The sequence below is a fragment of the Phyllostomus hastatus genome, unplaced genomic scaffold, assembly GCF_019186645.2.
Source record: "Phyllostomus hastatus isolate PE091 unplaced genomic scaffold, TTU_PhHast_1.1 phas_contig_16, whole genome shotgun sequence".
NCBI classification, from domain to species: domain Eukaryota; kingdom Metazoa; phylum Chordata; class Mammalia; order Chiroptera; family Phyllostomidae; genus Phyllostomus; species Phyllostomus hastatus.
In genome coordinates, this window is record NW_025333643.1 from 13,727,656 (window position 1) to 13,744,672 (window position 17,017).

Genomic DNA, 17,017 nt, shown 5'->3' on the forward strand with positions numbered 1-17,017 from the left:
AAGGGTGGCCAGTTAGACTCTAAGTCAGGGCACATGCCTGGGTTGCAGGCTGGGTCCTCAGGAAGGGGTGCACAAGAGGCAAACACCCATTGATGTTTCTCTCCCTCTCTTTCTCCCTCCCTCCCCATCTCCTAGAAATAAATTTAAAATTGTTTGAAAAAGACAATATTTTCCAAGAATAATTGTGATATACTTCCCTTAAACTATAACAAAATTCTCATCCAGCTAAATGACAAAGGAAAAATAAAAATGAAAAAGAAACAAAACACACCAGGCAAAATGCAAAAACCAAAAGAAAACCAAAAGACTTCCAAAAAGCATACTAAAAGAAGTAAAATGATTATTTAACTTTAATAAAAGGTATAATTCTTCCAAGAGGCTGTAACAATAATAAAGAAGAACATTTATATACTTCATTGCATAGCTGGGAAATATGGGAGGCCAAGACCAATAGAGATGCAAGAGAAACTGATCATCCATAGTCTCCATAGGAGGTTTCATCCAAAAGTGAACAGGTCACACAAAGATAAGGCTAGACAGACTAGGCATAGCCAAAAATTAGTCACAGAGTGTGTATGTTATGTAGTTATACCTATAATAATACTGGAAGGGAATTATTAAAATAGTAACAGGGGTTGTTTTAGAATGGAAGGCTATATGTGTTCTTTTCACTTTCTCCTTTTCTGTATTTTTCCATAATGAACATATACTTTTCTCATGAAAAAGAAAAAAATAAATAAATAAAGTTCACGTTCAAAGAGGAGGCAGGGCTCAATCACAGTGTGATGAATCTAGCATTCCAGAGCATGCACTGGACTCAAATGAGTCCACCAGGCATGCATAGCTGTGACAGGGAGGTGACTGGCCAACGGGTGGAAGCGAGCTTGCCTTCCTCACTCCACAGGAGGACTGAGTGCAGAGCCCTCTTGGAGCTTGGCCGGATTTTCCTCCTGGGCAGGCTAGTGAGAGGATTTATGGGCCCAGAGGGATCCAGACATCTGTGCTCCATCTACCAGCAGCACTAACTTCCCTGGTCAGAAGCAGACGGAGTGCCATGCAGTCGGCTGTTCCTCTCTGACTTCCACAAATGCCCCCTTTGTGCTGAGACTCGAGCCCCCAGTCCACATGGGGCACAGGGGAGGCAAGAGAGAACAAATTCTGCAGTGTCTTGATGAGCTGCTGCAAGCACCACTCCATTTGTGACTGGGTTTTTAAACATTTTTGGAAGAAGCTGCCAGCTCCATGCTCTCCTGTTATACTTCTGAAGAGTCAGAGGAAGGATGGCTAAGTGCTCCATTATTGAGGAAAGCATTACGTTTGGGTGTTTGGGCATCTCTTCTCCTATAATAAAAGGAGTCCAACCTGACAGACAAAAATGGATATCCAAAGAAAAATATATGACTCTAAGGTGCCAGGAACCAGGGACAGGGGTACTATGGCAAAGAACCAAGCTGCCCAGTCACAGCCTTAGGTTGTTTTTGGAAGTAGAAAAGGTATAAATATATACACATATGGGTAAGAAATGAATGCTGAGAGGTGTAGTGCAGCTGCTGCATTCCTTGTTCCCCGTTCCTTTCTTTTTAAAATGGGCATCAAGACCACAGTAGGCAAAATGGGAAAAGATGTGAGGTTGGCCCACTGAGTGCCCCTTTGGGACTTCCCCTTCCCCCTCAGACTCCCTGCTCCTCAGGCTACATCAGCATCCTATCCCAATTCTAGCTGGTGAGGGAAGCAATCAGGTGACAAGGTTATTCTTGAGAAGCTAGGACTGAAAGTAATTCTGCAGAACTTGCACTGCATGCACCAAAGTGACTGTTGGAAGTATTTGAGGGAATGGCTTTCTTCATGCTTTGCAGATCACCCTGCGAACAGGGCTGTTTAGCTCTACAAACAACCACAGGGGCATATTTCTATCTGGTGACCTCCCAAGGACACACTCACAACATAAGCACCTTGCTCAAGTTCTCTCTATGTACATAACCATTATGAAAAACTGTTCTGCTTTTGCTGGTTGTTTCTGACCATATATGGAGCACAGAGTCAGCTATTTTTCATGATATTTGAAAAAAGTAAATAAAAAATTATTTTGCTACAAAAAAATCTTTGAGGTTTTAGAAACTAATCTCCACATGTCAGATCCCTCCCTCGGGTCTGGCTTTCTCATCCTTGCCTCAGTCTGTTGGATTTCAGACATGGCTTGATTTCTTTCTGTCCCAGTTCTCTAGGTCAATGCAAACTTCCAAGGTGATCAAATATTTCCTGCAGCAGTGTTCCCTGAGTAGGATCCACGTAGGGCAGAAACAGGAGAAAAGAAATAAAGGCTGCCTGGGAAGCCAAAGGAAAGAATTTAAAGGTATGACAATGGGAACATTTTGTAGGTGCCAGTTGGTTGGCTACTCAGAACTAGTTCATTACTGCCCTGTGGAAACAGAGCCCCAGCACTGCCAGGCCTTCCACTTCCTCAGGAAGTCAAAAGTCTAGATTCTTACATGGACTGTTTTGATTTGTAAATGTTAGCTCAAAACACTGTGCAGCCAAACAAAACACAACTTTAAGGGCAGATATGGCCATCAAGGTGCCAAAAAAGCAACTCTATCTAGAATGTAAGCAACATGAGGGCAGGAAATAGAGCCTAGTTCATGATGAGGGCCCACTCAGTACTTGTGGGATGAATGGGGTGAGTGCGTGCCCCTTCCTGGGGCAAAAGGTGTCCTGTGCTAGGAGAGATTATGGCAAGATATGGCTGGCAGCATGGAGGCCTTGTAATTAAGGGGGAAAATAACTGCAGAGTATATGATCTGAGCCACAGCCACTGGGGTAGAAAGGAAAGGGTAAAATAGCAGTAGACAGGCTAAAAAGTTTTCAAAAAGCAGAACTCAGCGAAAGACCAGATGTGCAGGACTAAGGCGGTGATGAATCTTCCAGGGGAAGCAAGCAATGAACTTGGCTAGAGGGCTGAGGGATGGTCACAGGGGAGAGAAGGTAAACACATTTTTCTCCACTAGCTTCAAAGCCCTTCATCTGGCTCCCCCAGACAACCTTATTTTTTTTCCTGTGTTCTCCCACAAAGGTGATCAGGGACTATCCAGGACCCCAGAGGTCCAAGCACTGAGAGAAACAGAGCCAAACCTACAGCTAATTATGTGATGAGGTATTCATTCAGGAGAAACTGTTAGCAGAGTTAACAGAGGAATGGGCATGGCAGGGGATAAGCAATGGAGAAGGCCGGGATCTATAGGAAAGTGGTGAGAACAGCCTGTACTAAGCAGAGTCACGGCACATTGGCTGAATGGTGTGGAAGCAATGACAGGAGGGGATGAGGGAGACTCAAATAGTTCTCAAGTCATAGATTGTCCCATAGCATGGGACAAGCCTTGAGTTCCAGTCCACAACTTTCTTAATGACTCACAAAGTCAAGATAAAAATACCGCAAAGAAAAGTATTCAGGAACAATGAGAAATAGCAGACTTGAGTCTACTTAGCTAAACAAGATGAGCCTTTTCACGGCATGACTTTTGTGGGCTTCAGTCTATAAGAGGACTTTTACAATGATCAAATCGGGTACATGGCCTTGGACAAAACTCCATTTTCCCTTTAAAAGAAAAACTTTATCAGGAGTTTAAGAATAAGAACTACCACCATTTGTTAACCAAAGGGTTACTATAGTACATAATATTTACTACTTAGCTAACTAATTAGTAAATTAGTGATTGCTAACTGAGGATCCAGGCACTATACTAAGCCCTTTAAATGCACTGTCATGTTCATCTTTACAGTGATTCTATGAAGGAGCTGGTGGCACCACTCCTAGTTTACCCATTAAGAATAAAAGCAAGACCTAAAGATGTTAAGGCGTCTGCCCAAGGTGACAAAGTCTTTGACAGAGCTGAGGTCAGCAAACATTTCTAGGGCCCCTGGAGCCAGAAGTCAGCAAACATTTTCTGCAAAAGGCCAGATAGCAAATATTTTTGGCCTCATGAGAAATATGGTCTCTGTCACAAGTACTCGACTGTCATTCTAATGCGAAAGTTGCCACAGAAAACACAAACAGTTGGGCATTCCCATGTTCCAACAAAACTTTATTTATGGACACTGAAAGTTGAATTTCATACAATTCTCACATGTGGTGAAATATCATTCCTCTTTGACTTTTCCCCAGCTGTTCAAAAAAGTAAAAACCATTCCTAGCTCTCAGGCCATAAGAAGTCAGAAGGTGGGCTGAATTTTTCCATGTGCTATAATTCCCAGATCCTGACCTAAGCCATGAGTACTCTCGCCCTCTGGCTCACATCATGTACTGGTTTCCTTAGAAGGCCCACGGATATGTTAGGACAAAATCTGTGAGAGCGCATCTGAATGGGGCACACGACTTAGAAATACAATTGTGAGAAAAGTCTGGACAGAGATGACTCCTCAAGTTTCCCCTCTCTCAAAGGACATCACCTACCTCCCATTTACAATGTGAAAATACCTCTTTCTTCCTTTCAGTCCCTTGCTCCCTCCTATTGAAATAAACTGTGATTCAGGTCAATCTGAAACCAGGGCGGATTCTGGGTAAAACAGAAATGCCCCTTCTTCACAACACGGTTTTCTGTGCCTTTCTTACCTGTAGGGTTTGGCTGAAGCGCTTTAATGGTGTAGCCTTCACAGGTGGGATGAGGTTTGCTAGTGATGTGACTCTGGAAAGAGGTTTGACCCGTTTATTACTAGGCTCCTACAGATTGAAAAGAAAGGAAAATGTCAAGGTCAATTACAAAGAGAACATAACTACACCACAAAGTCATGTCCTGTCTACGAGCTGCTAGCTGCACACCAATCTATGAAATGTAACTGGTGCCCCTCTTACTCTAGCTGTGTGGAGATGACCTGGCTTAGGAGCCAGGCAAGGAGAAGTGGCAGGGAGATGTCAACAGAAGCAGCCTCTGGGTGGACAGCAAATGGGCCCAGATCTGCTCCCTACTCTCACTCCCAATATCTGCCAGCTTTTAATTTGGAAGCTTCCACTCAGTAAAAGCATTTGCCCCACCCTCCTGTAGAGCAAAGCTGCCTCAGACCTCCCATCCAATGACCTTGTCAGGCAGCTGTCTTTGATATTTCTGGTTTCTTCTTTTGAAAAACCTTTTCTCCACCTTACCAAAAGGCACCAAATTTCTTTTCTAAAGCACAGAGAATCTTTTAGTTAACTAAATTTTTAAAAAAATTTTTAAAGATGTTCTATTACTGGGCTCTTAAGAAATCATATCGACATCTTCAGTATATTTAAAATGCACATATTAATACTTACAAAGACTAATTAGACAGCAAAAGTAAATGCACCAAGAGAAAACCCTACCTTTGGCATCAGTTTCTATACTACATATAGCCACAAGTTTTGAAAATCACCTCCACATAAAACATTTGCAGATCTGCAAGCTACCCCAAACCAAGCTGGTGGATGAGAGGGAGCCTATCTTGTGACTTTGCAGACAAGAATTACATAAATAAAACAACGGGCTGGAAGACAGAGATGACAGACAAAACATCTTACAAGGACAAAGAGAACAGTTACCCTTGTCTTCCTAAGCTCCATTGGACCTGCAGTAGATGTTGGACAGCACATGAAGACACCGAATTTTAATGGAAAAAGCCAAATGTGACAAATGTTGTGGCGAACCTCAATCATTTCCAGAGGGACTCTCAAGATGCTCATCTTTCTTTTTCAGCCATTGCCTTCTTTCAAAGTTTTGAGGGTTAAGCCAGAACTTCAGATTCTCCAGGATATCCCTGCAGGGTATTTTGAACATAGTAGGTGCTTGGGAAATTTTTGCCTGGTTTTGGAATTCTACCAATAATCTCTCATGTTATTTTAGGCCCTTGCCAGCCTCAGAAATCAGAAGCCTTCTTAGAAATACACCCAACGTTCCTGGCATTTAAATAGACAAATTAAAAGACTAAAAGGAAAGTGCAAAAACAATTCCCCAATGTGGCCAGGAATGACTTCACACAAAGCAGTAAAACACTTTTCCAAGACAGAATAAATCCAGGCTGCCGGTTACCTCTCTAGCGTCCCAGCTTGCTGAGCTGAACAGACATCAGGAGATTCCCTAAATACTGGGAAGGTGCAGTTCCAAAAGGCAAAAGATGAATCTCTCAGCGTGAGACACATCACATTCTAATTCTTGAAGTGCTTGAGAGAAAGATCCAATAGCCCTGCTGCTTCCAGGTGACGGTGCCCTTCAGGATGCTCTGTCCAATTCCCGGCTCCTGAGCATCTGTCCCCAGAGGAGAACTTAAAAAATATGTTTTACGTCAGAGCTGCATTACTGAATCCACACACACACACACATGTGTGTGTGCACTCTTGAGCATCCCCTGAATTTTTCTAAATGGCTTGTGCCTTGGGCTGGAAATGCCAGCGTTGTGATATCACCACCTTTGGTGGCATGAGCTGCACTGCAGCAGTGACATGGGAGATTTCCTGTGTGTTGGGGAGGGGAGCAGGATTTGGTCTCAGATAACCCTGCATGCACCTCAGAGCCCAGAGTCTCCTTTAATGACTAAAGCTGATGGGTCACAGACTCTGTATCAGAAGGGGGAGAATGAAGGGTAAACAACAATTGGGTTCTCTTGCTTTAAAAACAGGCAGGGAACATTGCACGCTTGGCAGGCTAGAAGATTCAGCTCTGTTCCACCTGCTGTGTCATCGCTTCTAAGGTTCTGCTGACTTTGCTTTCCAGTTTACATGATCCAGGCAGATGGGCGTTTTTCTGCACAGCTACAAATTGTATGAATGATGCAGATGCCAGCTCCTTTGCAGGTTGTGCAGTTTGCACACTGCTGCTATGTGGCATTGTAATTAAAATGCCTTTCCTAAGGCACACACCAGTAAACATCAGGCTGCTCTCTGACAATCTGACATTCTCAAGTAACAGACAATTGAACTAGAAACTATTGCTGCATGATTTACTGCTGTGATCCTGTAAAGTGGGCAGGTGCAGTTTCAAAACCAGAGCATTTACAGGTTATGGGACCTCTGAAGATCTTATGCCTGGCCCACGTGAGTGAAGTATGAATTATGGTGTTCTCCTTGAGGGTTTCAGTGAGAATAGGAGATTTAAAAAAAATCTTGGCCTAATTTGATTTTTCTTTTCCATTTATTCAGTATGTCTCCAGCTACATTTTATTGCTGTCTAAAAAGAACCCTCAGGGAAAATGTTTCCAGATTCTAGTTAAATAGCTCTACTCAGAACTAGCAAATACAATAGTAGGGTTGCTTCCTGGCTTTACAGAGAGATGACAGAATATGACCTGCAGGGGCTTCCTAGTCCAACAACTGAGCTGCCAGACCAAGCTGGGCAAGGAAGGTCAATGCTAAACCCAGGAACACGGTGTCCTATTTCAAGTGCAGACAAAACCCCACCATGCAATTTTAAGACAGAACAGAAGGGCATCTCACTAAAGAAGTTTTTTTTTTTTTTTTTAAGTAAAAGGCATTGCATGTTTTGTGTAGGTAGCATTTTCTGAATAACAATAGTTCTGTTGCATTTTTCCAGGCCTCATAGCTTTTTTTGTTTTTCTTGTTTCATTGCACTGGCTAGGACCCCCATATATTGTTGATTACTGAGATAGTGGGTACACTAATCTAATTCCTGAATCTAAAGTGATTATTATGAAGATTTCATCCTTAAGTATTATGTTTCATGAGGGCATAGACAAGACACCCTTTTTCAAATAGAGAAAGTTCCCTTCTATGATAAGTTTGCTGTGAATACTTATTATGATTCAGTATTAACTTTTATCCAATGTTTTTTCTTCATCTTTTCAGAGGATAAGGAAGGGAGGAAAAAAGGAAGGGAAAATAGAGGGAGAGGAGGGAGGAAAGGAGAATGAAGAAAGGCATGGAGGTCATATTTTTTCATAAAAGATTGATTCAGCAACTTAAAATATCTCTTGTGCTTGAATTACAAATAAAGATGAATAAAGCAGTCCATGCAATTTTATTTTTAATGTGGACTTTAATTTAATAGATTTTAATATTCCTTCCCTAGGGGATATAGTAATTTTTATCTTTTCCTCATTCTTCCCTTTAAGAGATAAAAACCAAAGCAGATTATATACAATGTAAGAAAATGCCCATCAGAGCAAAATCATCTAGCACAATGAAAACATTAAAAAAAATCTAATCCTCACCTGAGGATATATTTATTGGTTTTAGGGGGAGTCGGGGGCGGGGGGTGAGACAGAGAAAGAGAGAGAGAAAAACATTGATGTGAGAGAAAAACATCGGTTGGTTGCCTCCCACATGAGCCCCAATAGGGGATTGAACCCACAACCTAGTTATGTGCTCTGACTGGGAATTGAACCCTCAACATTTTGGTGTACGAAAGGATACTCCAAACAACTGAGACACCCAGCTGGGGCTAGCACCATGTTTTTTCCCTCAAAAATAGTTCCATTCTAATAGGCATGACATAAGGAAACCCTCACTCATTCTCCCTGCACTTCATTTTTTCATCCAGAGTGGGGTTGGGAGCAGCAGGAGGGCCTTCCACACCATGTCTGTAGCTGCTCTGAGACACCCTTCACTGAGCCATAAACACAGTTCCAGAGGGGCCAGAAGCACAGCTATAGGTGCAGGACTCAGACTGCTGCTATTGCAAGGCAGCACTGTTCTTGGCTGCTCTACACCTGGCCAGGAGCAAGGGAGTGGAGAATCAATTGTGCCAGCAGATGCTTTTGCCCATGAGTTGCTGGAGTCATAAAAAATGTCTTTCCAATGCCTGAATACCAGGGACGTGTTGTGCAGAGCTCCATCTGCAGAATAGGAGGCGGGTTGGGAACTGCACGCCCAGGGATCAAGTTTTACCCACATAGTAACCGCTCTAGGATGCTTTCATCATCTTCATGTTAAAAAGGAAGTTACAATCTCAGAGTGATTGAAAAGCTCTAGCATTATTAAATAATACGAAGTTAACATTTGTTGTAGGGGTTCAGTGCTTTACAGATATTTATTAAGTTATTCCTCCAAACATCCCTGCAAGGCAGCTACTATTATAATACTCATTTAAAAGATGGGGAAACTGAAGCATAAAGCAAGAAGCTTGCTTAAAGTCACTCAGCTCAGAATTTAAATCCAGGCAGCTGGCTCCAGAGCCCATACCGTATACCAGGGCTTGGCTAACTTTTTCTGTAAGGGGACAAATGGTAAATATTTTAGGCTTTATAGACCATCCGGCCTCTGTCAGGCCTACTCATCTCTGCCATCAACTATGAACAGTAGGTAAATAAATTAGTGTGGTTATGTGCCATTGAACCATTATCTGTAGACATCAAAATTCAAATTTCACATAACCTTTACATGTCACAAAATATTATTTTGCTTTGTTCAAGCATTAAAAAATATAGAAAGCATTTTTAGCTTGAGGGCTGAAGGAAGTGGACCATATTTGCTATATTACTGACGCCATCATAGAAATCATGTCCTGCATTAGGAGTCTTCAGCCTCAGCTTCCTACTGCGATGCACCCGAAGATGACACTCCCAACACCACACCCTTCCACAGGCACAATTAGACAGCCTTCATCTCCAGCAGAAAGCACAGGCTCAATCTGCATATTCTCCCAGGGGCCAGACATGCTGGGTCCTCCCCTTGGTGAGCAGGGAATGTACCTGACTTACCTTTCCTGTGAGTAACCCCTTCCTCCTGCATTTTATTTTCTTAACTTCCAAACAAATCAGCCCAAAGAAAACACAAACTTTCCTTGCCCATTCATATATACAAATAAAGATCATTAAAAAAATATGACACCTGGGATCTCCTTCAAAGTAATGAGGTTGGAGAAAGGGGATGTGTGGGGAAACAGGATGATCACAAAATGGTAATTGTCAAAGTTGGCGGCTGGAACAGGAGACTCTGTGTATGGTTCCATCTGTCGTACCTAGTCAAATTCTCCATAATAAAAAGTTTCATTTTAATGAACAGAAAACTATTTTTGCAAATGTACCAGTGAATGCTGAACTGGAGCAGACAGGTGCAATCTGAGATATTTATGTTAGTTGTTAATGAGAGCCTAGTGAGAAAGAATGCTAAAGAAACAGACACTGAATGTAATTAGAAAACAAACCTGGTGAAATTAAAACAAACAAATAACTCACTACTTAAATAATTGTCAACTAATGTGGAACAAAATAGAGAAAGGTCCGTGTAGTTGGAAGATTAAAAGCTGGGAGAGTCACCTTGAAAAATGTAAAGATGGGCATCCCTGTGGAGAAGCACCCACCCAGCTGCCAGACTCCCTATTTTAGTCTATTGACTGGTTTTTCTTTTCAATTGGTTCCCAATCACTAAACTTCACAACATAAAACAATCTGGAGTTCAGCTCTGATTTATTTTAAAAACAATACAGAGAAAACAGAGAGACCTGGTCTGCTGTACTTACTTTAATATGTCAGCATGCTTTGCTTTCTCAATGACTGCCTCCCTAATTCATGTTTTTCTCTCCACATCTACAATAGCACCATCTTCTCCTAAGAAAGCTAAGAACTTCTATCCTTGCCAGATCCTCATTCCCACTCCATCTCTCCCCAGTCAAATAAATGTAAAGCTCATTCATTGCTCTATGATTATTATCTCAACTTTACCACCACCTTCCTTAGGGCCAAAGGGCAGTTCACACTGTTTTACAGTTTATGCCCAAGATTCTTACCCTTCAAAACTTCTAGGTCACCACAAATATCCTCGTGTTCTCAGTTCTGTTGACACCCCCTATTGCCAAGGCCTTCCCACCTTTTCCGGGCCTCTCACTGACTCACTGGCCAGTTCTTTTACTCCTGCCTCTGCCTTCTTCCAAGGCATAAGCTTTACTTCAAATGGCCCCACTCCTCCCTTTTGGGGAGACTTGACAGCTTGCTTTGTATCTTGCCCCTCAAAAGAATTCCTGCAGATTCTCCCTCATGCTTAATGTTGTTTTTTTTAACTTAATGATACATATATTCATCTATTTATCTATCAATCAATCTCTCTCTTTTAGTCTCTCACACTTAACTAGCTGGGTGATCTTGGGCAAGTTACTTGCCCACAGTTTCTTCAACTAAAAAATGGGGAAATAATCCTCTCAGTGCAGTAGTGAGGATTCTGTGGGTCAAAGCTATCATTTATTGGGAACTTATTATCTGTATCAGGCACTGGGCTAAGAGCTTTCCATGGATTTGCTTGTGGCATCATCAAAACATCCTATGAGAGAGCTAACACCATTATCCTCACTTTGTAGATGAGTAAGCTGAGGTTCAGTGAGCACAAGCCCTTATACAGGTCACACATCTCAGGTGGCAGAGGCAAGATATGGATCATATACTGGACCTTACACCCCTGCTAAACTATTCTGCCCAAAAGGTAAGATGAACACATAGCACAGTGCTTTGTGAAAAGCAAGCTCTCAATGAACAGTCTAAAATAGGACTAAAAGTTGGTATGTTTTACTTAAATGATTTCTCTTGCCCCTCCCCTTTGCTTCTGAGAACAGGTGAATTTGTCTAATCACTCAATGTATGAAACCTTTTTTCTAAAAAATTTATTTTCAAAATAGTTTTAGATTTACAGAAGTACTGCAAAAATAGTACAGAGTGTTCCGGGATGCACTCTTTACCCTACTTCCCTTAATGTTAGATCTTACATATAACCATGGCAACCTGATCAAAACTAAGGTATTAGCATTGCTACAACATTATTAACTGAACTATTTAAGAATTTCACCAGTTTTCCCACTAATGTCCCTTTTATTTCAGGATCAGTTTGTCTCTCATGACATCAATACTTCTGAAGAGTACTGGTCTGTTTTTTGTAGAATGTCTCTCTATTTAGATTTGTTTGATGTTTTCTCTGATTAGATAATGCACTGTTGGCAAGAATACCAAGTGGTGTGCTGTTCTTGGTGCATTATATTAGGGGTACATTATGTCACTGTATCTTATTACTGCTAATATAAACTTTGACCTGTTGGATAAGGTGGTGTTATACATTGAACTGTGTCCCCACAAAAAGATATGTTGAAGCTCTACCCCCAAACATGTGCATGTGACCTTGTGTAGAAATAGGATCTTTGCAGACATAGCCAAGTTAGGATGGAGTCATACTAGATTATAGTGGGACTTAAATCCAGTTACTAGTGTCCTTATAAAAAGGAAAATTTAGACAGACATGCACAGAATGCCATGTGATGACAGAGACAGCAACTGGACTGGTTAAAACACACACACAAAAAACCACTAAAGATTGACAGCAAACACCGGGAGGTAGGAAGAGGCAAGAAAGGATTGTTCTACAGGTTTCAGAGATGAAGGCCATGCTGAGGCCTTAATTTGGACTTCTAGTTTCCACAGAAGCTACAACTAAAACTTTGTTATTCTAAGCTACTCAGCTTGTGGAACTTTGTTACAGCAGCTAGGAAATGAATACAGGTAGTATCTGTTGGATTTCTTGATTGTGAAGTTACTAGTACAGTACTCCCCCCTTATCTGCAGGGATATGTTCCAAGACCCCCCAGTGGAAGCCTGAAATGTTGAATTGTACTGAACAATATATTGATATATATAGTGTTTTTTCCTATACATACATGCCTGTGATAGAGTCCTATGCATTTACCATCTTAACTAAGCCATAAGCTATTATCATGTACTGTAGCCATAAGTTTTTCAGTCTGAGTTGCAACAGCAAAACTAGCACAAGTTTCTTTTTCCTTCTTTACAATTTCACAGAAGATTCATTCTTACCATAGAGCTTAGCAACCTCAGCATACAATTTTTTCTTTCCTTAAATACAGAACTTTCGACTTTTCCCTTAAAGGAAGCACTTTATGGTTTCTCTTTGGCATGTCCAAATTGCCAGCACCACTACTTTAGTGCTTTGAGTCCATTATTAAATAAAATAAGGGTGACTTGAACACAAGCTCTGTAATACCATGACAGTTGATCTGATAACTGAGATGCTACTAACTGACCGATGGGCAGTGAGTATATACAGTGCCGATTTGTTGGACAAAGGGATGATTCATACCCTGGGCAGGATGGAGTAGGACAGCACGAGATTTCATTACGCTACTCAGAGCAGTGTGCAATTTAAAACTTATGAGCTGTTTATTTCTGGAATTTTCCATTTAATAATGGGACTGTGGTGTACAACAGGTAGCTGAAATCACAGAAAGCAAAACCGTGGATAAGGGGGGGCTACTGCACTCCCTTTGTAATTAGTATGTACATTGGAAGAGATACTTTGTGACTATGTGCACCCTTTTAAATTTCACTCTGTGAGTGATTACCCAGCATCCGCAAAGTGGGTTTCTTTGACATGTGCAGGTGTCGCCCTAGGAGAAACATCTGCCAGCTGAACAGGGACGACCAGAAGGTCCACCCAGTGCCCAAGAGTGTCTGTGTTGGCTGGAGTGGGTAAGGAGTGGGCCAGGTGGTCAGCAAGCGGGGCCTCCCCACGTGGCTGCAGGACAGAGGCAGTAATGAGGCAGCTTGAGCAAGAGAAGTGTGGCTGCAGAAATAGGAAGGGGGAGCCTCTTTGGAGCCTGAAAGTGACTCTTTATCTTAATTTTTGAAAATAGAAAAAGACAACAATGATATAATGATTTCTAACTCCAAAATTTCCATTAAAGATGTTTTTTCTGTTTTCTTTTCTCTGGTGTAGAGCTAACTGACCTGGTGTCATCTGTTGCCAGAAATTGAAAGGCAAATAATGAGGCCCAAATTCCAACAGAAACCTGGCTTCATTGATTAGGCCAAACACATTTCAGAATTATTGATTTCTAACCCATAAGGTGAACAAAAGACCTTCAAACTCAGAACTATAATTTTCCCATAGATATGCTTATCAGTGACTTCAACAAAGGGACTACAGACTTTGGGGACTTTGACAAACCACTGGGAACAGCTCCAGAGGGAGTCCTGATACCTTTGTCTTGGCTACTCTGAAAGACTGAGGCCACACCCTTCTGTTTATTTTCTCCAGGGGTCAGGTTGCCTTATACCAGCATCCAAAGAAGATCTGATTTCATCTTTGATAAAATGGCCCAAGTTCTCCATATCAGATGCTATAAGGAAAACATCACAATTTTCTTCTTTAAAAGAAAAAAAATGAGGGCTGGGTTTTTTTTTTTGGTGGGGGGGATGGCGGGGGGAGGGATGTTAGTTTTTTGCTAATAGGGATTAAGGAAATCCTGGAAAAATAAAACCACAGAATACTCTGAATTAGTTCAGTCTCATAGCCACGCTGCAGACAGGGTGATGGACTGCTATGTTGAACATCTGACAATTTCTCTAGCTGCCCCCGACCCCACTATACCCACCATGCAAATGCTAAAAATTGTATGATGGAGACATTACAAGATGGTTTGGGCAAAACCAGAAATCAAAGCATCAACTCTCAGGGCCATACTACTAAATACATTAAGGTTGAAGAGGTTATATTTATTTCCTATATAGCAGGTCTGTCTTTGCCTGAGCCATTCAGTCAGTACCAAAGGTCCAGTTAGCATCTACAGCATCTGGCCAAGATTAGTCTGTGAGGTGGTTGTTTTTAGGGGAGCCTTGGTTAAGGGCGAGGCATCGGGAGACATTTAACTGAACTCAGACAATGCGAGTGCTAGTCTCTGAAAGCTTGCTCGGTCCTGGCCACAAACACAGCTTCTCATACAATGCAAATAAAAAGTGAGGATTGAAAGAAATCACACTTTATGACAATTTCTATGGTCATCCTGGCTTATTTTCCTCCAGGCCTTCCCAGCTTCCTTCAGGTACAAAATATGCTAGCCAAAATATTATAGCTCTCTAATGTTTGTATAACCTGAATGATAAAATGAAGGAAGGGTGGGGAGTGGAGCAAGCTAGATGGATTTCATCAAGTACATACCCTGGAGAAGCAATTAATGTTACTACAAACTCTGACAGGGCATACCATTTTCTTTCTGAAGGAAGACCTCAAGCAAGTTATTATCTTTATTCTTCTAAATATCATTGACTTTTCCCCCTCTACATTGCAAAAATAATCTGTCCTACTTTTCTGCCATGGGGAAATTCATTTTTGCTGAATGGTGGTTTATGGGCTGAAAAAGGAAAGGAACCTTGGGAAATAACTCAGTAAAATATAGGACTCTCTGAGAGCTGAAGCAGCAGCCTAGCTTACGGAGCATAATCTCTCAGCAGTGCCAGTAAAATAAAACAGAACCACTGTTTCAGACACTGTATTTTTGGCTAAGGTTTCACTCCTCAATTACTTTCAAAGTTATTCATTTCAGTCAACATTATAAGGGTAAGTCAACATTTGTCCTGGCAGCAAGCCCAAATTTGTTATTTTATTAGTCTGCTACTGGTTAAATTGGCCCAAGATTAAACACATCTAATAAATAGCCCTAAAATATTGGAGTTTAGTAGAAAACCACATTCAAGTTCTCTTACACAGGATGTTACTATTACTTAACCTTGGGCAGAAGGAGAAATGCATACCCACACCCCAATAAGTTCCTTTTAGCAAATGCCAGCCCCACTGCCTGAAACTCACTTTGGTCATGCCCAGACATGGCACTACAGACCTTTAGAGAAAGAGGAAGCCAAATATTTAGCTCTCCCTGCGTTCCCTGGCTCTACATCTGCCTCTGAAAGTCAAGCAAACCTCTTACGCTGTCGAGGCAGCAGGGCCAGATGACCAGAGCTGACACACTTCAAGAGTCTAACCTGAAACATGTGAGGGCTGCTGGCAGAGTCGTGCTACTGTGGTCCTTATACATGATGGCCAGCCTTGGGCCCAGAAGATGTGTTCTCATGATTAGATGGAGGTTACGCATTTTTGGCAAGAATGCCACAGAAGTGACATGCCCACTACGCCACAACCATGTCAGATCTAGAAAATGGGACCAAAGCTGCATATCCCTGGTTGGAGGATGCCAACAAGGTACCTGGGGTGGCAGTGGTGGCCTTATCACAACCACAGGGTCCAGAGGAAGGCCTCTGTGGCTCTGGGGTTTCGCTGTCAGTCATTTTCTACTGACTTCTTGGAAACCCTTAGGTGGGATACAAATTCTGCACTTGTTTATCTCAGTAAAAAGGATTCCCTGGCTTCCCCTTGGGCTGGGTGGGAGGGAAAAGGGGAGAACAATGCCACTGGGGACTACATCAATGCTCAGGGTTCGGAACTGGAGTGCACAGACACCAAGGGTACTATGACATTTGCTAAGGCTTCCCAGTGCATAGGAATAAGCCAAAGTATCTGTAACAAGTGACAAAGTTCTTATCACTCTGGCTCAAAGAATGTTTATTCATCACAAAGGATCTAAGGATACTATATGAGGCAACTGTTCTGAGTACAGTACCCTGTAGTCTCAATACTCTATGACTTTGGGCCAAGAATGTCACCTCCTGGGGCTTTAGTTTCCCCATGAAGTGGAGGTGACTCTTTACTCCCTCACAGCGTTGTTGGGAACATGATATAAGATCATGTCTGTAATGTGCTTAGTACAAACCTGCCTAGAGGTCCCCTCGAACCTTCTCTTCTGCCCTTGTTCATTCTACACTGAATTTTCCCCAGGGCCTCCGAGGGACAAAGCTGGAGCTCCATGTCACATACCACAATCTCACCAGAGACATGCTCTGACAATTCAATGACTATGAGACAAGTATTTTGATTTCACATTCCTGTCTTCCCTTTCTTCCTGCATCTTTACCATCTGTTTGGTCAAGCTCTAGCTAAACAGAGCAAAAGTGGGGGGCGGGGGTTTGGTAGGATCCATGGCTATGTCCCTAGGAGAGGAAAACTGCAGCCTTGAAATCCTCAAATAAGAACTTGAGTGGGGAAAGGGAAACCAAGTAGGTAGGTCTTGAGGTTGGCTTCCAACCCCTTCTATCACAATCTGTATTGCTGAATTATGGGCCAGAAAACTGGTTTCCAATCTAGCCAAATCCCATTACTATCTGAAATTAGGCAATGATAGGAACTTATTGATACTGATTGACTCAATGACAGGCATTCAACCCATGTCAGATGTTC

At 42.0% G+C, this 17,017-nt stretch overlaps 1 protein-coding gene across 10 annotated transcripts in view; it reads right to left on the bottom strand.

The window, feature by feature from the left end:
- The window catches only part of ARHGEF3 (Rho guanine nucleotide exchange factor 3), a 321,899-nt gene that overhangs the window by 37,886 nt on the left and 266,996 nt on the right, over positions 1 to 17,017 (bottom strand). For 7 of the 10 annotated variants that reach the window (XM_045832234.1, XM_045832233.1, XM_045832236.1 and 4 more), the window contains one exon: positions 4,607 to 4,714. In XM_045832234.1, the coding sequence (XP_045688190.1) occupies positions 4,607 to 4,714 (108 nt within the window). Of the gene's footprint in view, positions 1 to 4,606; positions 4,715 to 5,548; positions 5,764 to 17,017 lie in introns of all 10 variants that reach the window. The other 3 variants (XM_045832238.1, XM_045832239.1, XM_045832242.1) reach the window with 2 other exon arrangements.